The sequence below is a fragment of the Bufo bufo genome, chromosome 6, assembly GCF_905171765.1.
Source record: "Bufo bufo chromosome 6, aBufBuf1.1, whole genome shotgun sequence".
Taxonomy (NCBI): Eukaryota; Metazoa; Chordata; class Amphibia; order Anura; family Bufonidae; genus Bufo; species Bufo bufo.
Window position 1 is genome coordinate 293,896,937 of NC_053394.1, and position 22,412 is coordinate 293,919,348.

General features: G+C 43.1%; 1 protein-coding gene across 1 annotated transcript in view; it reads right to left on the reverse strand.

Moving 5' to 3' along the window:
• Positions 1-19,285, reverse strand: part of LOC121005662 (vasoactive intestinal polypeptide receptor 1-like) — a 170,164-nt gene extending 150,879 nt beyond the window's left edge. Inside the window, exons 1-6 of the mRNA XM_040438437.1 lie at positions 19,094-19,285; positions 18,732-18,838; positions 17,833-18,112; positions 15,151-15,285; positions 9,589-9,703; positions 6,639-6,746 (exon numbers count right to left, since the gene is read on the reverse strand). Coding sequence (XP_040294371.1) covers positions 6,639-6,746; positions 9,589-9,703; positions 15,151-15,285; positions 17,833-18,112; positions 18,732-18,838; positions 19,094-19,285 — 937 coding nt within the window. The remainder of the gene's footprint in view (positions 1-6,638; positions 6,747-9,588; positions 9,704-15,150; positions 15,286-17,832; positions 18,113-18,731; positions 18,839-19,093) is intronic.
• Positions 19,286-22,412: the final 3,127 nt, after the last annotated feature.

Here is a 22,412-nt window from a genome sequence, read left to right on the forward strand (position 1 = left end):
CTAAGGAAGCTAACAAGTTCCCTTTAGAGAAGCACTCCCAAAAAAGTTTACCTTTTAGAAAGGTACATGATGTAAACTGTAGTGAAGTTATAATTGTCCCACCGGTGACAGTATTTGTGAGTTATCTCCTCCCTTCTGATCTTCAACTGTGTACTGTGACCAACACTCTGACTTTCCAAATAACATAGCATCTTATGTATGGACAGGAAGCCAGAAATAACTCTTACAGGAATGAATATAGAAGTAACTGACTTCCTGTCCTGTGTCAGTAGGAAATCAGAGATCAGAGAATAAAGATTTTTGTGGGAATGCTTCATTAAGCGTGCCCTAAAAACAAATCTTTTTAGGATGGACTATCGTATTCCCTAATCTAACGCTTCTCCATTCACCCCTATAACATTATTCCTCAGAACCTAATCCCTCAATCCAAACAACATCCACCACACTCCGTACACTCAAATGCAGTTGAGATATACAGGGAGTGCAGAATTATTAGGCAAGTTGTATTTTTGAGGATTAATTTTATTATTGAACAACAACCATGTTCTCAATGAACCCAAAAAACTCATTAATTTCAAAGCTGAATATTTTTGGAAGTAGTTTTTAGTTTGTTTTTAGTTTTAGCTATTTTAGGGGGATATCTGTGTGTGCAGGTGACTATTACTGTGCATAATTATTAGGCAACTTAACAAAAAACAAATATATACCCATTTCAATTATTTATTTTTACCAGTGAAACCAATATAACATCTCAACATTCACAAATATACATTTCTGACATTCAAAAACAAAACAAAAACAAATCAGTGACCAATATAGCCACCTTTCTTTGCAAGGACACTCAAAAGCCTGCCATCCATGGATTCTGTCAGTGTTTTGATCTGTTCACCATCAACATTGCGTGCAGCAGCAACCACAGCCTCCCAGACACTGTTCAGAGAGGTGTACTGTTTTCCCTCCTTGTAAATCTCACATTTGATGATGGACCACAGGTTCTCAAGGGGGGTCAGATCAGGTGAACAAGGAGGCCATGTCATTAGATTTTCTTCTTTTATACCCTTTCTTTCCAGCCACGCTGTGGAGTACTTGGACGCGTGTGATGGAGCATTGTCCTGCATGAAAATCATGTTTTTCTTGAAGGATGCAGACTTCTTCCTGTACCACTGCTTGAAGAAGGTGTCTTCCAGAAACTGGCAGTAGGACTGGGAGTTGAGCTTGACTCCATCCTCAACCCGAAAAGGCCCCACAAGCTCATCTTTGATGATACCAGCCCAAACCAGTACTCCACCTCCACCTTGCTGGCGTCTGAGTCGGACTGGAGCTCTCTGCCCTTTACCAATCCAGCCACGGGCACATCCATCTGGCCCATCTAGACTCACTCTCATTTCATCAGTCCATAAAACCTTAGAAAAATCAGTCTTGAGATATTTCTTGGCCCAGTCTTGACGTTTCACCTTGTGTGTCTTGTTCAGTGGTGGTCGTCTTTCAGCCTTTCTTACCTTGGCCATGTCTCTGAGTATTGCACACCTTGTGCTTTGGGCACTCCAGTGATGTTGCAGCTCTGAAATATGGCCAAACTGGTGGCAAGTGGCATCTTGGCAGCTGCACGCTTGACTTTTCTCAGTTCATGGGCAGTTATTTTGCACCTTGGTTTTTTCCCACGCTTCTTGCGACCCTGTTGACTATTTTGAATGAAACGCTTGATTGTTCGATGATCACGCTTCAGAAGCTTTGCAATTTTAAGAGTGCTGCATCCCTCTGCAAGATATCTCACTATTTTTGACTTTTCTGAGCCTGTCAAGTCCTTCTTTTGACCCATTTTGCCAAAGGAAAGGAAGTTGCCTAATAATTATGCACACCTAATATAGGGTGTTGATGTCATTAGACCACACCCCTTCTCATTACAGAGATGCACATCACCTAATATGCTTAATTAGTAGTAGGCTTTCGAGCCTATACAGCTTGGAGTAAGACAACATGCATACAGAGGATGATGTGGTCAAAATACTCATTTGCCTAATAATTCTGCACGCAGTGTATACACAGATACTGGCTGGTGGCTGGCCCATACAGCTCTATGGAGGAGATTTGTCTTTGAAATCTCCTGTGCTGCAGGCCTCGTCATTAATTAGGCGCATCCTCCAGCAGACCATGCACCTGCATGAGCTGCCATAGATTTCTGTCTTTATTTGCACCAGAAAACTGGCACAAATAAAGAAAAATGTGCAGGGCCCACTGGCCCCACCCATGCCATGGCTTCTTTTTTGGAACGTAGCAAGGGAGGTGTAAAAATGGCACTTGTGACTAAGTTTGTTGAAAATCGAGTTTAAAAAGTCAAACACATAGTCTGCTGCTTTTTTTTTACACCAGAAAACTGATACAGGGAGATGATAAATATCTCCCTATATGTACTCCCCTATCTAGTTGAAAAGGGCCATTCCCATCACAGACAATGGGGGCATATTGCTAGGATATGCCCCCATTCTCTGATAGGTGCGGGTCCCACCACTGGGACCCGCACCTATCTCATAAAGATAGCTGGAAAAGTCGCTGGGGGCTCACTGCACGGGCACAGCTGCCCTCCATTCATTTATATGGCCAACGAAAATAGCCAAGCGCTGACTCGGCTATTTCCATTGGCCCCATAGAAATTTATTGGAGCGGTGGCCATGCAAGCGCGGTGCAATGCCATTCACTTCAATGGGGAGAGCGTTTGGTGGTGGCTGGACCCGGGGTCTTCCAGCCACCATTTTCCCGCTCCATTCTCAATATAGGTGCAGGTCCCATTATTTTTTATATAATAGGGGTGCAGCTTTGTGTGCATTTCTAATACTTAATAAAAAGCTGGGCACTCACACTTATCTGGAGTAGGTGGTAATTTAATTCAACATAAAATACAGATAAAATAACATAAACTTTAAAATGCATGCATTTACATATAAAATCCCTTAATAAAAGATCTAATGGTAGTCTGGTCAGACTTGTAAGGGCTATCAACCCACCAGACCCAGAGACTAGACACAGAGAAACAATTGTATGACCAAACTAGTCCACTATGTGACGAATCACATTGATCTAAAATCGAAAAGATTCATAAAATTCGTCCATCCGACTATTGCAAAATCGCAACTCAGAACATATACCACATGTAGTGAGTCAGTCTATCTATTATGGTTCAACACTACTTGTGAAAGGGAATTGTCCATAGTATTCCAAGTTATATACTTGAGAACTTTGACCACACAATAGTAGACTCCGTTCCAAATTGGTAAGGACATTTGAAAAATCGAGAATCACAACAAGCAAATCACTAAAGCCTTCCTTTGAATCGTGCGTTTGTGTGTTTTATCTAGGCCTCTAGGGAGACGCTTGCTTCCTCCTGGTTTGAAGAAGCAGTTTGCCTCTTCCCTTTTACCTGCTGCTTAGGGTTTGCCCAGGGAGTTTAGGTTTAGGCACAAGGGCATGTGCATCTCCACCATAAGGTTATGCACATGGGCACAGCAGTTAAGGGAAAACTTTTAGGGATCGCTAGGAAGTGACCCTTTTCTCCCTAGCTTTTGGGCCTAGTCGTTTGTTCTGTCTGTTTTCCTGTGTTTGGTTATTTCCCCCCTTACCTACCTATCGTGACATCCATATAGTCCTTGCCAACGTCTGTCGTATGCAAACAATTTCGTAATTAGCGTCGATATTTGTGCCAGTAACTTCAGGACACGAATCAACATCTTCGACTTCCACCTCTGACAAATTACATCGGCACTCACGTGAATAAACAGGAGCGGGGGGCCTGGCGCAGTATACCATGCGGGACGCCGCAAAACACGCACCGAATCCCGCCCATGCAAAAGCCTGTGAGTATACCGCACAATTCAGAGGAATGCTTTAGTGATTTGCTTGTTGTGATTCTCGATTTTTCAAATGTCCTTACCAATTTGGAACTATTGTGTCTACTATTGTGTGGTCAAAGTTCTCAAGTATATAACTTGGAATACTATGGACAATTCCCTTTCACAAATAGTGTGGAACAATAATAGATAGACTGACTCACTACATGTGGTATATGTTCTGAGTTGCAATTTTGCAATGGTCGGATGGACAAATTTTATGAATCTTTTCGATTTTAGATCAATGTGATTCTCACACGGTGGACTGGTTTGGTCATACAATTGTTTCTCCGTGCCTAGTCCTTAGTTCTGGTGGGTTGATAGCCCTTACAAGTCTGGCAGACTACCATTAGATTATCTTTTATTAAGGGATTTTATATGTAAATACATGCATTTTAAAGTTTATGTTATTTTATTTTATTATGTTATTTTATCAGTATTTTATGTTGAATTAAATTACCACCTACTCCAGATAAGTGTGAGTGCCCAGCTTTTTATTCATTTTGTTACTTATATTATAGATTGGGTGAATCTGTTTGCTGTGAGCACCCCTCTTTGGAATCAGACGCGGTAGTGCTACCATTATACCTTTTCATTTATAATACTTGTGCTTTCTTATGTGGCAGAGGGGCTTGTGAGCCCAGGTGTAACTGTTACCTATGCACCCCCTATCATACAAAGGGTTTGGGGATCAAATGTAAAATATATAGGATATCTTGTAAATATGCAGAAATGGAAAATTCCTTAACATGACTAATTGTTTCTGTTTTCATTCTATGATTGCCTCCATGCTTCTCTGCATTAAAAGCATAACTTGAAGCTTCCAGGCTCCAATGCTAAAAACACTCCTCAACATACTGTAGACATTGCAAAACCAGATACAAATGTGTGAATAATATGCAAAGGATAATAAAATGGAAGCAAAATATTCAAAACATCTCGATGTATTCAGTATTTAGTATGAGCACCACACGTAGAAATACAAGCACATTCCCGTCTTTGCATGCTATTAGTGAGGTTATTAACTGTTATCTGAGGAATGTTCTGCCACTCTGAATGCATTTGGGCACACAAATCATCAAGATTCACTGCTGGCAGCTCCCTTTGTAATTACCAACCAATGGCATCCTAGATGTGCTCAATGGCAGACAAGTCTCGAGATGCTGCAAGCCATAGTAGCATGTTTGAGCAATGCAGACTGCTCACAGTAACACAAGCAATATGAGGCCTGGTGTTCTCCTGTTGAAAAATGGCTTCTGGGGCATTTTGGAGAAAAGGCGGTACATCTGGTTCCATGACCAAATCAATGTATAGCCAGGCTGTTAGTGTACCTGAAATAAAGACTAGAGTGCTCTGGCCACTGTAGATTATGCCACCCAACATCATAATCCCAGGAGCAGGACTGGTGTAACGTTCCCTTAGGAAGGCCTTTTCATGGAGTTGTCCAATGTGGTCTCCAGACCAATCTCCAGCTATCATTGTGTCTGAGACAAAAGTGTGACTCATCACTGAAGAGGGTAGACCTCCATTCCAGCTTTCATTGCCTTCTTGTTGTGCATCATGATAGCCTTTGAGAGCGGCGGTGTGAGGTCAATGTAGCTGGTGGTGTACCTGGACATCTGGCTTATTTCCCAGTGTTGTGCAAACACCTTCTGATGGTTTGTGTAGACATTGTTTGCCACCCTAGGCTTGGTATGTGACATCCAATTTCACTTGCAGTACAGAGCAGATTATTACGAGTTTTTCTGCTCAGACAATCCGTCTGTGCAAAGGTTCGCCTTTGCACCTCTTGCTGTCATTCTAGTTCCTTGTTGTTCTCCCAACCACTGGGATATGTACCAATAAACAGTGCTGACATCTCGTCCTAGGCATGTAGCGATCTGCCGGAGTGATAAACCAAGGTCTCTCAGGATTTTGTTCCTCTCATTTTGAGATAACTGGCACCGAGATGAACAAGAGGCATTGCACAATCATCCCACGCGACTTGATCAAATTTTACGGTTTCATGTGAATAAAATACTTTTGTTTTCATTCTGGCTTTTATGTCTCTCCCACATGCTTCAAAGCTAGGGTCTTGAATATTTGATCATTTGCAGATCTTAAGCAATACCTGCTACTTCCTCAATTCACATGTTTGAATATTTAGGAGTGTATATTACAAGGCCTCCTACCTACAATTCCCTTTTATAATACTTGTGCTTTCATATGCGACAGAGGGGCTTGTGAACACTCTCAGGCACCTGGGCCCAGGTGTGACTGCTACCACAATTTAGGTCTCCACACAACACAGCTATTATTATTATTTACAGATGAAACAAAGTTCATATACTAGTTTTTAACAATTCGGGAAAGTTATTGAAACATGCTTCACACCCACTCTTGCTTTAGTGGCCATGATGTTCTTACATAACCTAGAAGATCGATGCATTTCTCAGCTTGCTGACAACTGTGACCTTTTCTTTGAAATTGTAGATGCTGAGAAGAGTAATTGACATTCCTAAAATCCTGCTTCCTATAGATTGGACATAAAGAACCTTGTGCATGATATAAGTAATATTAGGAGGTGTACATCGTCTGCTAACATTGAGTATGATCATAAATGTAGTTAATGGTGACTCATGGACTTCAACTACAGAAGCTCCTGCATTGCATGCTCCAGGCAATGTCCATATTACCATAGTTAATGGAAAAAATTTAATAACAGGACAAAGGGATGATAAAAAATAATAATTGAAGGTAACCACATATGCTTCCTACCGTTGGTCTTAAGAAATATCTGAAGACTTTCTGGACAATAGACAGTCATAGTCTCTCCTAATAAAGCTGCATTCCAACAGTTAACACCATCCCACTCAGTAGGACATCCTATAACAGAAAAAGAAGTGTGTTTGATAAATCATAAGACCATGGCTATTAAAGGAGTTGTACAGGATTACAGAAACATGACTGCCTCTTTCCAGAAACAGTGACACAACTGTCTATGGGTTCTGTTCTGCGGCATAGCTCCATTGGTGTGAAGGAAGCTGACCTACACCATGCATAGCCTGTGGATAGGTGGGGCGCTACTCTTGTAAAAAAGGAGCAATGTTTTCCTAATACTGGACAAGTTCTTTAATTGTTCTGGTTATTTTTCTTTTTTTGGAGGGGAACGACAATCTACACGGTCACTTCTCTGAAGGGAGAGCAATTGCCTGCCAGGAAGACATTACTATGATCTAGACATATAGGTCTCTCTCCTTGGGCACTTAGGGAACCACTTTTTTTCACTTGGTATGTCAAGTACAATGGCTTGCTTACCTTTGGGTACGGCCACGCAGTCTAGTTTCTTGATGCGGTTTTGGAAGCCAAAACCAGGAGTGAATTAAAAAAGGAGGAGAATTCAGTTCTTTATGCTTTCTCTCTATTTATGATCCTCTCAAGTTTAGTTTCTAAAGTTGCATCAGGAGACCTGAATGAGCGTCCGTCCACTTATAAATTTGGACTGTTCATTAGACAAATTGAGTGAGCAAATCTCCACTTGTACAGATTTTGATGAATTTCACTTATGGCTTAAAGAGGACCTTTCACTAGAATAGAAAATCTAAACTAAGTATACAGACATGGAGAGCGGCGCCCAGGGATCTCCCTGCACTTACTATTATCCCTGGGCGCCTCTCCGTTCTCCCGTTATAGCCTCCGGTAGCTTCATATGTTCGGCTCCACCCAGTGGAACCTGCCAGCGTCTCCTTCTCCCATGCTGTAGCGCTGGCCAATCGCAGCGCTCAGCTCATAGCCTGAGAGTTTTTTTTTCTCTCAGGCTATGAGCTGAGCGCTGCGATTGGCCAGCGCTACAGCCTGGGAGAAAGAGACGCCGGCAGGCTCAACTGGGTGGAGTCGAACATATGAAGATACCGGAGGCTATACCGGGATAACGGAACGGCGCCCAGGGATAATAGTAAGTGCAAGGAGTTCCCTGGGCGCCGCTCTACATGTCTGTATACTTAGTTTAGATTTTCTATTCTAGTGAAAGGTCCTCTGGCACTCAACTGGTCAATCAGTTGTGTGTCACGCATTAAATTGTCACTAAAACAAAATAAAACAAAAAAAGCAGATAGCGTTTTTACCTACTAGTCAATTTGCAAGACGTTATGTTTTGAAGATATCTGGTAGTGAAAAGAAGAGTCCATATTTTCTTAAACAAGCTTTCCGGGATTCATATTTTGATGACTTACCTATCCTCAGGATAAGTCATCAGTATCTCATTGGTGGGGGTCCGACTCCAGGACCCCCTGATTATCTGCTGTTTGAAGACTCCAGTGATTGCTTTTTCCAAGCTCCAGTGATTGCTAAGGCCCTTTCATAATCCATGTGACATCACATTAATCGGTCGCATGGCCTAGTTGCAGTTCAGTCTCATTCAAGAGAATGGGCCTGAGCTTCAATACCAAGCATATCTGCTATACAATGTGCTTGGTTTGCTGTGAGGGTGCAGCGCTCCCCTGATTGTTGGGATGTAGTCTGCCACTAATTAGATATTGATGACCAGTCCTGAAGGTAGTTTGTCAATACAGGTTTCTCCCAAAAAATTACATTGTGTGGGGGGGCACAACAGCTGTGTGGGGGGGCACAAATAACTTGTTTTCACTGCAGTGGATTCAAGAGTCTACTACTCTGTCAGTAATTGGTCAGAATGCTTTTAAAATTGGGTGAAAGTAAAATTAAATCCTCCTGGGCACAAGGAGGTAGAAATATTGAGGTAGATTTATCAAAATTGGCATAAAGGAAAACTAGCTTAGTTGCCCAAAGCAATCAGATTTCATCTATTATTTTTCAGAGCTCCTTTGAAGTCGAATTGGTTGCTATGATTTTCCTTTACACCAGTTTGATAAATCCCCCAATTGTTTATAATCCATAGCCATTCTTGCATACACAGTACTAATTACAAAAGGTGATCATGTGACAAAACACAGAATAGCCAAAACTGGACAATTCATTTAAAGGGCTTCTGTCACCCCCCAAAAGTCATTTTTCATTTATGGGCTAATTAAAATCCTTATAGTGCGATTATTCAATATATAGTGCTCTTACCTTTTTCTGTGGCTTAGTTTCTTTAAAAACCGCACTTTTATAATATGTTAATTACCTCGCAAGTACCAGCAAGTAGGGCGGTTGCTTGCTGGTAGCCGCCGCATCCTCCTTTCAAAAATACGCCCCCTCCTCCTGTTGATTGACAGGGCCAGCGAGCGCTCTCCTCCTCCGGCTGGCCCTGTCTGTGTTCCAAATCTCGCGCCTGCGCCGTACCGGTCTTCAGTCGGCGCAGGCGCACTGAGAGGAGGACGCTCGCTCGGCACTCCTTCATTAGTGCGCCTGCGCCGGGTGTAGATGTGATGTCATCGGCGCAGGCGCACTGAGGAATGAGCGGCCGAGCGAGCGTCCTCCTCTCAGTGCGCCTGCGCCGACTGAAGACCGGAACGGCGCAGGCGCGAGATTTGGAACACAGACAGGGCCAGCCGGAGGAAACTTTTACTGCACAATAGTTTTACAGTCTTGTCAATTTTCAGGCACATACGACTTTTAAGTCATCTATACACTTATGTGGGACTTATTTTAAATGCTAATAACTAAAAGTTAAGTTTTAGTAGGACAACTATTCAGTGACATACAGTTTTTTACTTCTACATTATATATATCTTCTTATACTGTGAGTTATTACACATACGACTTTTACCTTCATCTGTGGGTCTGTGTAATGTCTCATTTTCTGATCGCATTCTCTTATAACATTCAGCCTCCTGCTCTAGAACCCGAAGGACAAGTTCACATTCGGGGTGTGTACAGTTGACCTAATGGAGACAGGTAGAAAGCACACAGGTGATATACTACTAATTTTATAAGACAAGTTCTCCAGTATTAATTATAGATCTCTACCTTCAACAGCAGCAAGGACCTTCCTTCAAGGTGGAAACGAGGTTGGTGTAAGAAATGAGCCCAAAAAAAACGTTGTGCCTCCAACCTCCCAGTATCAGTGCAATATAGCAGGTGGCTAATAAACGTATAATACACATTATATAAGTATTGTCAGGGTTCACTGTGGTAAACAATCCGCTTATTTTTAAGTGGCCCTTTTGTGTTCCCACCATCTCTTGGCAATACCCACCTCAGTTATGGCAAGTAGCTATGTCTACAGAAGTTTGTATTGTCCAACCACAAGAAAAGCCAAATGTCTACTAAAGGCTACAATGATCTGTCCACCTCTATATAAAGTTCTCATTGCCAGGTAAATACTGCAAATGTTGATAATATGCAGAAGGTTAGATGTGCCCAAATATGTGTCGGAAAGTGAACTTTAAAGTAGTAGTAGGCTTCCAACACATACTGTAGGCTCATGTGCAATGAGCTCTAGAAGAGGTACAGCATGGAAATCTATGATCCTTGTGTAAAAGCTATACCAAGATGCTTCAACTAACTGCCAATGGCTTCACATGCCGGTCCATCTAATAATGGCTGTCTATACAGAATCTGAGACCTCCAGTTATCACCTGTAATCTGCAGAGTAAACCGACAGCAAGCTTTTAGATCCCTTGCAGTGCCACTATGGGGGATATTAGGAGATCAATAGGTTGCCCTTGTAATGCCTGGAAATGTAACATTCATTTTTGCAGCAGTTTTTTCTCCAGCTTATTGACGGAGGCTTATTGGTTTAGAAAACCCGTATTAAACTACCTTTTTAGAAAATTCAGAGTTATTTTGTGGGGTCCCTTGTTCTCTGGGGTATCTGGCTTTTCTGTGCACTACTTGGACAGCTCATTAATTTCAATGGCCACGTGTAAGGTGTCAATTCTCTTGTAGTAGTGAACAAGGAACATGCATATGCTGGCAGAAAACTCCAGATAAGACTGATTACTGGGGGTTCCAGCACCTGAATACCCAAATCAGGGGATCCTTCAAACAGAAAAGGATTGTACAACTCAGTATGCCCTAATAGAGTAATATAACCCTGTCAATATGACCATGTATGGAAAGGTGGAATGCCCCTTTAAATATTAGTAATGCTCTATTTGACTTACCCTGTACCCCCATTTGGTGCAGTTGATCCGCATTTTCACGCAGACACAATTATACATTTATAGGTTCTTGTTTTGCTTGTCATGCTGGGAGTTGTAGTATGAGAACGACATGTTGTACCTGTTCAAGTCTGAACTATAGTAATTTGAAGGGAATTAACATCTTGCCTGGTTGCACAGTGTGGGTGGTATGCTAAAGAGGGTATATTAAGACCATTGAGCAGTCACTTAAAAAGAAGGAGAACAGTGATGAAATAATTATAGGGTCTGACAATAACGTAAGAAGCGCAGTGCATGAAATTATAGCTCAGGCTGTAACAATTTGTTCCAGGGGTGTTCCCCACCTACTTTTTATCTAATGTGGAATATGATGGGAGCTGTCAAAATTGATAACATTTAAATTAAAATGGATTTACTCCAAGAAGTGATGGAATTAACCCATTCAGTGTGCAATGTATTTTAAGGGGTATTATAGTAACAACAAGTTACTCCCTATCCAGTGGACAGGTGATAACTGGTAGGGGAGATCAATTCCTTGGCTATCTCTAGCAGTACCATAGCATTTGACTGGGGTGGCAATGAGCATGCTCAGCCACCGCTCCTTTCAAACAGCGAACATGGCATAGCCGGTCTCATAATTGGACCAATCAGTTGAACCCCCATCGATCTAATAGTTATCACCTATTCAGTAGATAGGAGATCATTTGTTGTAACCTGAATACCCCTTAAATGTTATTGCCGTAGATATGACAATTGACCAGTAAAACACAATGTAAAACAGAGGAGTAACCACAGTAAAGGTAGAGAGGTAGCAGCTGCACCACAGCCCTGGTGTCTCAGGGGTCCTAATGACCCATGTGCCATATAAGCAGACACCAACATTATAAATAGCAAGTGGGAGGTGGAGGAAGTACCACTTTAAAGGAATTGTCCAAAATTAAAATCTAGGGTCTGCTTTTTTTCACAAACTTGTCTATAGGTGTCATCTGGTACTACAGCACAACTAGGGGTGGACATACCTTTGGTGCCCAGGAGCCCTGTAGCTAAGGAGGGTCCAGGCCCATGCCACTATAACAAAGTGCACTAAGCTTCCTTTCAGAATTACTGATAGCTTACTCATAGCTTCTGATTAGGTGATAGTCATAGTAAGGACAAGGAGCAAAATAATGATCCCCTCACTCTTGATAAATTAGATGTTAAATAGCAAGACGCCCTCATACTATTTTTGCACAGAGGAGGACCTGTTACAGCTTATGTCCATCCCTGACCACAGCCATTCTTAATGATCCATAGTGTTCTCCAAAGCCAGCAGAAAATGGGCAGATAACATTTTCTTCTGGGGGTAGATGTATCCATGACGTACTAATTTCATAGATGAGTGCCAGGACACAGCTTAAAAAACTTGTGAAACAATTGAATGTCAATAACATCGCACTAAGTTTGACCTCCAAATTCAACACTGTCAAAACAACCTTATTAGAAAGACCGTGACAAGGATGTAAGAAACATTTCATCAGCAATCTACTACCATAGATTCCCTCTTGAGGTGGGAGAAATAACATTCACATCAGGAGGTGTATCCCCAGTGGTAAATTTTTCTATAGTCACAGAAATTGTTCTGCACTCAAGAACTTTGAGGAAGAAGCTTCTAAACTGACAGATTCAGAGAAAGGGGCTACCCTAAAACTGTTGACAGGAAAGTATATGATAAGGCAAAAAGTAGCAACAGGAATGACTTCCTTATCCCCAGGAATAGGGACGTGAGTGACTGGTCCATCATAATAATAGGTTCCTATGATGACTGGGATGTTTTACTACTTGATAGAGACCTTACAAAGGTTATCCATGCCAGCCCTCCCATCACCTACCACTTAGGATAGAAACTTCAGGATCGCCTGGTCACTTTTCATTAAAACCCCAAGAGACAATGCTTAAACAAAACCCAGGCATAAACAAATGTGGCAAGTGTACACGGGTTAAACAAGGCAAGACCTTCCAGCACAGAATAGGACTTCCAGATTCAGGAATACATCAACTTAATGATCTTAAGTTCACTTAATGATGTTGAGCTGCAATACAAGACACTATCTATTGACATGAGTGGCACTGTTTCCTGGAAAAGAAAAAAATTATTTTCTGATCTAATACATAATTTAATATGAACTCTAAACAAAATCATTTCACACTATAGCAAATATTTTATGCATAAACGGCAGTTCCCTTTTAAGGCACCTTCAGAAAGTTAATAATCTCATCAGAGTTCTATGAATACGCTATTCAGGTTTTCTCTGTGTCTAACAGATCCTGGGCTAATTTCACAAGTTCATAGTAGCTTACCATATTTCCTGGGCGTATTTAATACATGTATGAAAGGGTTAACAGATGCTGAACATCTACACATACAGTGAATGAATACAAACATATCACACACTTACCACTCCAGAAAAAAAGCAACAGAACAAGAAAATAGATATTTCCATGGATTATTCTGAAGGTGGTTGTTGGCAGAGGGCTATACATGTCAGGACAATATGGTCTTCTACAGATAAGGGTTCCTTCAATTCCTTAGAGTAGTAGAGCTGTCACCCAAGACTGTAAAAAGCTAAAGCACCAAGTGCCTTTGTCCCGGTGAAGGCAGAATGTTCTACATAAAGTACATTTAAGGGACATTAACTGGTTCTCTTTGAAGATGTACTTGTCAGAGTGCAATCCCCATTCAAGAAAGCTTTAGGTGCTGCTCCATATACATCTCTCCTGTGCTTGGTCCTTCCTTGAAATGCTTTTACTGTCATCTCAGAAACCCAGGTATCTCCTCCTCCCTGGATGCAGGATTCTCTCCTCCTTCATAATCCTTCTCAACTAAATGTATGTGCTCTCTGGTCACACTATCTCAGAGCTCCCCATCTGGCTCTTTATGTCTGACTGTTTCTGGGGGCTAAAAGCTAAGCAGATGTGAGAATTCACAGTGATATCACCTTGTATGTGGTATAGATAAGTTGTGCATCCTAATAACCAATTTCGGTTACACAATGTACAGTACTTGACCACTTTGATTTTCTTCATCTAGAATACATGTAGCTATAGTTGAAGAATGCTGGTTAAACTATGAAGATAGAGGACGGAGGGAATGGATTTTTGGATTTTGCCTGCAGTATCATTTTAAAAGTCTTTCCACAACTGTGATCTAGCATTGTATTCAGATCTACAGTGAAGACTGCAACACAGGTATGGAAGCTGGGCAAAGATAGAGGAAATGTAAAAAATTGGAATTACAAAACTCCAAATACGCTTCACAGACATAGGAAAACTTATCAAGCCTAATGTGTGTGCAAAAGTTTCAAATCTTTGCGCAAGCGAGAAAAAATGTAAAAGAGACTGGGGTTCAATAGGAGGGGGGCTTGACATCCAACAGCCCAACATTTACTACAGTTTACTCCAGAAACTAACATAAATCATTACACAGATCCTTCTATTTGATCTTCAGCCTCTTGGACTTCCACAAGATGCACCAAATTTTTAGGAGACACCTGCTTCTTAACAGATTTGGGACATCTCACTGTCAGACACACCCGCACCCCTGTCCCTGCCTACTTGTCTCACAAGTCCTAGCGACAAGGGACAACTGGTCGACAAACCCTTAGCTAGGATAGTGCAGGGAAGACAAACAACAGAAGAAACAGGAAAGTCAAACAATCCGCGTCAATAACCAAGAGAGCAGAAAGGTACCGGAGGAGCAGGCAGAGAATCGTCAGGACAAGCCGAATTCAAAACCAGGAGGGAACATCAAGACCAGAGGATGAGACGGACGGGAAATCAGAAGCCAAGCAGAAACAAAAAACCAGGTGAGTATCTCGCAGAAAGGACCTCAATAACAGGCAATCTGTGGCCAGCATATTGCCTGTTTAAATAGGGCACTGGTGGAGTCATGTGACGTGGCCAGCGTCACATGACTCCTGAGTTCTAATGCGGCTGAGCGCTGAGTGAGCCGCTCGGCACTCAGCCCTATTGTGGTTACCATGGGAGCGGGCGACTCCGGGCGCCCTGATGACGCGAGAGCGCCCCGGCCGTCCCCGCTTCCGCACAGAGCGCATCGTGACAGTACCCCCGCCCTCCACGCGGGGCCACCGGACCCAAGGCCCCAAGCGACAGCTTCTCAGGATGTTCCACATTAAATTTTTTAGAAATGAAATGAAAAGTCTAGTGGCGTGAACATCCTTAGCTGGTACACAGGACCTTTCCTCCAGTCCATAGCCTTTCCAGTGCACCAGGTACTGTAAGGAATTACGGACTCTCCTAACATCCAAGATTTTGGAAACCACAAATTCCTCAGAATTATTAAACAGTACCGGCGGTGGAACGGACTGTGAAGGAACAACAAGAGTAACATGTTTTTTCAGCAGAGATTTGTGGAAGACGTGATGGATGTGGAAAGATTCAGGTAACTTCAATCTAAACCACACTGGATTAATTACCTCCGTAATCTCGTATGGACCTACAGGGAGTGCAGAATTATTAGGCAAGTTGTATTTTTGAGGATTAATTTTATTTTTGAACAACAACCATGTTCTCAATGAACCCAAAAAACTCATTAATATCAAAGCTGAATATTTTTGGAAGTAGTTTTTAGTTTGTTTTTAGTTTTAGCTATTTTAGGGGGATATCTGTGTGTGCAGGTGACTATTACTGTGCATAATTATTAGGCAACTTAACAAAAAACAAATATATACCCATTTCAATTATTTATTTTTACCAGTGAAACCAATATAACATCTCAACATTCACAAATATACATTTCTGACATTCAAAAACAAAACAAAAACAAATCAGTGACCAATATAGCCACCTTTCTTTGCAAGGACACTCAAAAGCCTGCCATCCATGGATTCTGTCAGTGTTTTGATCTGTTCACCATCAACATTGCGTGCAGCAGCAACCACAGCCTCCCAGACACTGTTCAGAGAGGTGTACTGTTTTCCCTCCTTGTAAATCTCACATTTGATGATGGACCACAGGTTCTCAATGGGGTTCAGATCAGGTGAACAAGGAGGCCATGTCATTAGATTTTCTTCTTTTATACCCATTCTTGCCAGCCACGCTGTGGAGTACTTGGACGCGTGTGATGGAGCATTGTCCTGCATGAAAATCATGTTTTTCTTGAAGGATGCAGACTTCTTCCTGTACCACTGCTTGAAGAAGGTGTCTTCCAGAAACTGGCAGTAGGACTGGGAGTTGAGCTTGACTCCATCCTCAACCCGAAAAGGCCCCACAAGCTCATCTTTGATAATACCAGCCCAAACCAGTACTCCACCTCCACCTTGCTGGCGTCTGAGTCGGACTGGAGCTCTCTGCCCTTTACCAATCCAGCCACGGGCCCATCCATCTGGCCCATCAAGACTCACTCTCATTTCATCAGTCCATAAAACCTTAGAAAAATCAGTCTTGAGATATTTCTTGGCCCAGTCTTGACGTTTCAGCTTGTGTGTCTTGTTCAGTGGTCGTCTTTCAGCCTTTCTTACCTTGGCCATGTCTCTGAGTATTGCACACCTTGTGCTTTTGGGCACTCCAGTGATGTTGCAGCTCTGAAATATGGCCAAACTGGTGGCAAGTGGCATCTTGGCAGCTGCACGCTTGACTTTTCTCAGTTCATGGGCAGTTATTTTGCGCCTTGGTTTTTCCACACGCTTCTTGCGACCCTGTTGACTATTTTGAATGAAACGCTTGATTGTTCGATGATCAAGCTTCAGAAGCTTTGCAATTTTAAGAGTGCTGCATCCCTCTGCAAGATATCTCACTATTTTTGACTTTTCTGAGCCTGTCAAGTCCTTCTTTTGACCCATTTTGCCAAAGGAAAGGAAGTTGCCTAATAATTATGCACACCTAATATAGGGTGTTGATGTCATTAGACCACACCCCTTCTCATTACAGAGATGCACATCACCTAATATGCTTAATTGGTAGTAGGCTTTCGAGCCTATACAGCTTGGAGTAAGACAACATGCATAAAGAGGATGATGTGGTCAAAATACTCATTTGCCTAATAATTCTGCACGCAGTGTATAAAACGAGGTGCAAACTTTTTGGAGGCCACCTTAAGAGGCACATTCTTAGAGGGTAGCCACACCTGATCCCCAACCTGAAAATCCATCCCACTAGAACGGTCTCTTATTTGCTTTGATATTTTGATTATTTTGAGCCTTCTCTAGGTTCGACTGAACCCGGGCCCAAACTGTGCACAGTTCTGATTAGAACTTATCCGCCTCAGGGTTATACGAGGAGACATATGACCCAGAATGAAAACGAGGATGGAAACCGTAGTTACAAAAGAATGGGGAGACACCAGCGGAGGAATTAACATGGTTCTTTATAGAAAATTCTGCCAACGGAAGGTATCTAACCCACAACTGTTGATCACCAGAGACATATGACCTGAGAAATTGTTCCATAGACTGAATAAGTCGCTCTGTCTGCCTGTTACTCTCAGGATGATAGGCAGATGAGAAGGACAATAAGATTTGGCACCTCTGACAGAAGGCTCTCCAAAACCTAGACACGAACTGGACACCACTATCAGACACAATGTTCTCAGGGACACAGTGCAAACGTACAATTTGTTCCACAAATATAGAGGTCAGAGTCTTAGCATTCGGAAGTTTAGCAAGGGGAACAAAATGTACCATCTTGCTGGATCTGTCGATCACTACCCAAACCACAGTTTTAACCTCAGCAGGTGGCAGATCAGTGATGAAGTTCATAGAAATATGGGCTTAGGGTCTACTGGGAATGGGTAAGGGTCGCAGTTCACCAGCAGGACGAGTTCTAGGGGTTTTGGATTTGGCACACACCTCGCAGGCCAACGCGTAGGACTTGACATCCCTGAATAGGGTGGGCCACCAGTAGGACCTAGATACCAGCTCTTTAGTACTCTTGATACTAGGATGTCCACACAAAACAGAGTCATGACACTCACCCAACAGTCGTAGACAGAATTGTTCATGAACAAACAACTTATCTGTTGGTGTGAGTTCCAGGGCCAGATGTTGTTCTGCTTTAATAAGAGCCGCAAGATCTTGGGACACGGCTGCTAAAAAGACACTGGCTGGCAATATGGTTTCAGGCGGTGCATCCGTAGGCTGAAATGCACAGAAACTGTGGGACAGGGCGTCTGCCTTTATGTTTTTACTTCCTGGCCTGAAAGTGATGGAGAAATTAAAGTGTGTAAAAAATAATGCCCATCTGGCTTGACGGGGATTCAACCTCTTAGGGGATTCAAGAAACATCAGATTTTTGTGATCAGTAACAACAGTAACACAATGTTTAGCCCCCTCAAGAAAATGTCTCCACTCCTCAAACGCCCATTTAATGGCCAGCAATTCACGATTCCCCACGTCATAATTTCTCTCGGTTGGAGAATTTTTTTTTTTAAAAGAAGGCACAAGGCCTTAAATTGGCAAGACTAGCGGGACCTTGAGAGAGGACCGCCCCCACTCCGTCCTCAGAGGCATCCATCTCCACAATGAAAGGTCTCTCTTGATCCGGCTGAATCAAAACTGGGGAGCAGCTGAAAGCCTTCTTAAGTGTCTCAAATGCTTCAGTAGCCTCCACAGACCAGTTTTCCAGGTCCGCCCCTTTTTTGGTGAGGTTGGTCAAGGGCCTAGCAATTACCGAAAAATTATTTATAAATCTAGGGTAATATTTAGCAAATCCTAAAAAACTTTGTAAGGCCTTTAAGGATGATGGCCTTACCCAGTCCAAAATTGCTAATACCTTGCTAGGATCCATTTTAAAAGCGTGAGGAGAGAGAACATACCCAAGATACAAAATTTCTTGTACCCCAAAAACACATTTCTCCTGTTTGGCCGCCAATTGATTCTTTCTCAAAACCTTCAACACCTGTTTAACATGAGACACGTGACTCTGAAAATCAGGGGGAAAAATCAAAACATCATCAAGGTAGACAATTACAAATTTACCCAAGAATTCTCTAAAAATATAATTCATAAAGTTTTGAAACATAGCTGGCGCATTGCTGAATCCAAAAGGCATTACAAGATATTCGAAGTGTCCAGCTGGCGTATTGAAAGCTGTCTTCCACTCGTCTCCTTCCTTAATTCGAATTAAGTTATATGCCCCCTTCAGATCAATTTTAGAGAACTAGGAGGCCCCCATTACCTGATTAAACAAATCAAGAATCAATGGAAGGGAGTATTGATTCTTGATCGTAATCTTATTTAACTCCCGGTAGTCGATGCAAGGTCTGAGGCCTCCATCTTTCTTTTTAACAAAGAAAAATCCCACCCCCATAGGAGATACAGAAGGCCTAATGTGTCCCTTTTTGAGACTCTCCTCAACATAATCCTCCATGGCCTTACGTTCAGGTCTGGAAAGATTATTGATATGTCCCTTGGGATACCTGGCCCCCTCTACCAATTCAATGGCGCAATCATAAGATCTATGGGGCAGTAGCGACTCGGGGTTCGAGGAGGAGACTACATCAATAGATTCCTTTAAGAGTAAAGGCAATGTCTTGGATTCTGCTTGCACTATAGACAAGCACGAGTCGCACTCAACCCCCCATTTCACCAATTCCCCCTTGGTCCAGTCAATAATGGGGTTTAGTAACTGAAGCCAAGGCATTCCCAGTACCACCTCTACTGGTAAGTTTTCTAGAACCAACAGAGATCAAATTTCAGAGTGACACCCCCCCACAGTCAAGGATATCTCAGAGGTAGAATACTTCACAGTACCACCCACCAGGGGGGTGGAATTGATAGCCATGATGTGGATGGGAGTGGGTAGTGTCAAAATTGGAATACCCAACTTTAATGGAAATCTCATATCAATAAAATTGGCAGCAGAACCTGAGTCAATGAACGCATTACCAGAACATTTGTTATTACCCATGGAGACAGTAATGGGCACTAGTAACTTATTCTTGACCACATTAGGGAATACCTGGTGCTTAAGCTCCCCCATCTTGGTATTTTTGCCGGAAGAAGGTTTCTTGGAGCATTGGTTGATCCAATGGCCTGACTCGCCACAGTAGAATCAAGCCCCTTGTAGGCGAAGCTGATCTCTACGAGTCATCCCAACCTGCATGGGTTCCTCAGAAGAGAAATCAGCTCTGCTCACAGGACAGACTTCTGACTGAAGCACCTCCTGGGAAAAAAGCAAACGTTGCTGCCGTATCTCCCTAACATGCCTGTAAAGTCGAACAGCAAGTGTCATAGTCTCCTCTAATGTGTCAGGAAGCTGGTAGTTTACCAATAGGTCTTTAAGATTTTCAGACAACCCTGACCTGAACTGGCTTTTAAGGGCTGGTTCATTTCAGCCAGAAGGAACACACCATCTCCTGAACTGGGTACAATACTCTTCGGCAGGTTGGTCTCCCTGTACCAAAGCCTTAAGAGCGGTCTCGGCTACCATGGCCCTGTCAGGTTCATCATACAAGGTTCCCAGGGCCTGGAAGACCCCCTCGACAGAACTGAGACAACCAGCGTCAGCAGGCAAGGAAAAAGCTCAATCCTGGGGATCTCCCTGGAGGTGGGAGATTACTATGCCCATGGGCTGGCTCTTAGAACTGGATGACAAGGGGCGTAATCTGAAATAAAGTTTACAATTCTCTTTGCAAGAAAGAAACTTTTTACAGCCACCTGAAAACGGTTCAGTTTTCTCCCCTAATTCCTGAACCATCTAAGTCAGATTAGAAACATGCTCTGTCAGGGTAATCAAAGGATTCATGATAACAGTGGTAATTTGGGCCTGTTATTCTGTCACACATACAGGGGGTGGGGTAGTGATCACTGAACTCCACCCGCATTCCTGTCCCTGCCTACTTTCCTCGCAAGTCCTAGTGACAAGGGACAACTGGTCGACAAACCCTTAGATTTAATAGTGCAGGGAAGACAAACAACACAAGAAACAGGAAAGTCAAACAAGCCGAGTCAATAACCAAGAGATCAGAAAGTTACCGGAGGAGCAGGAAGAGAATCGTAAGGACAAGCCGAAGTCAAAACCAGGAGGGAACGTCAAGACCAGAGGATGAGACGGACGGGAAATCAGAAGCCAAGCAGAAACAATAAACCAGGTGAGTATCTCAATCTCGACCTCAATAACAGGCAATCTGTGGCCAGCATATTGCCTGTTTAAATAGGGTGCTGGTTGAGTCATGTGACTCCTGACTTCTAATGTGGCCGAGTGAGCCGCTCGGCGCTCAGTCCTATTGTGGTTACCATGGGAGCGGGCGACGCCTGGAGCACTGATGACGTGAGCGTGCCCCGGCCGTCCCCGCTTCCGCAAAGAGCGCATCGTGACACTCACTCCAGCACCTTTTTTTTTTATTAACACTGGTGTATAAAACTCGAGCCTTAATAAATTCCCCCCACTGAGTTAAAAGGGTTCTGTCACTACCAGAGCTTTGGGACGTTCTCACAGCTCTGTTTCTCCACCCCTGTGATGATGTCACTACTAGAGCTGGGAGGAGTTCTCACTGCTCTGTTTACTTTTGGTTTCCTTCCTCCCAGCTGTTCCTCATGCGTTTGATTTCCCTCTCTTTATATCACCCCTCCTCCTATTGTAGGGCGTGGATTATAGTTCTCATTTCAGTTGTAGCTCTTGCTTTAGTATCTTCACTTGTAGCTATCAGTTCACTGGACCTGTGTTCTGCTGCAGCAAGCACTCCGGATATTACCAGCTGTCCTTGGATCCGTCTTCTCTGCGGCTGCAACACCTTCAGCTAAGTGTACAGACATTGTTGTGTACATGATTATTTTCTGACTGGATCTGAGGTGGCCACGGTTTCCTCCATATACTGAGTAGGGCACCGGTGGCCGTGCCCCTTCCACTATTGTAGGGGTTACAGTGGTCATCAGTCTTAGGCACGTGGGCATGCCTCGTTCCGCCATTTGGATCCGGGCATGTGCTTTAGCAGCATAGGGAGAGCTTTGAGGGTCGGACAGGGGTCACCCTTTATCCTCCCTAGTTTGGGTCCGGTCAGTAGCTCTTTTACTGTGTATACTATTGTTGCTCACATACAGCCGTGACATTATAATCCACCAAAACCGTCCTTTTTTGACATGGATCCGCTTTCTGGCCTGGTTGACCGCATGCAGGGTCTTGCTTTGGAAGTAGCGGATCTCCGTCAATCTATGACTCAGCTTCAAGCATTGGGCTCTGCTCCGGCTCATGGAGTCTGTTGCGAGCCAAAGGTCTCACTTCCGGAAACGTTCTCCGGGGGCAGTGAGAATTTTGTTCGCTTCAGAGAGGCATGCAAACTCCATTTTTGCTTGTGTCCCCACTCCTCTGGTAATCAGGAGCAGAGGGTGAGGATTGTCATCTCCCTGCTCAGGGGTAATGCTCAGACTTGGGCTTTTTCGCTGCCATCAGGGGATCCCTCCCTTCGATCCGTGGAAAGATTTTTTGTGGCCCTGGGGCAGATTTATGATGACCCGGATCGTGTTGCTCTGGCCGAATCTAACTTACGTGTTTTATG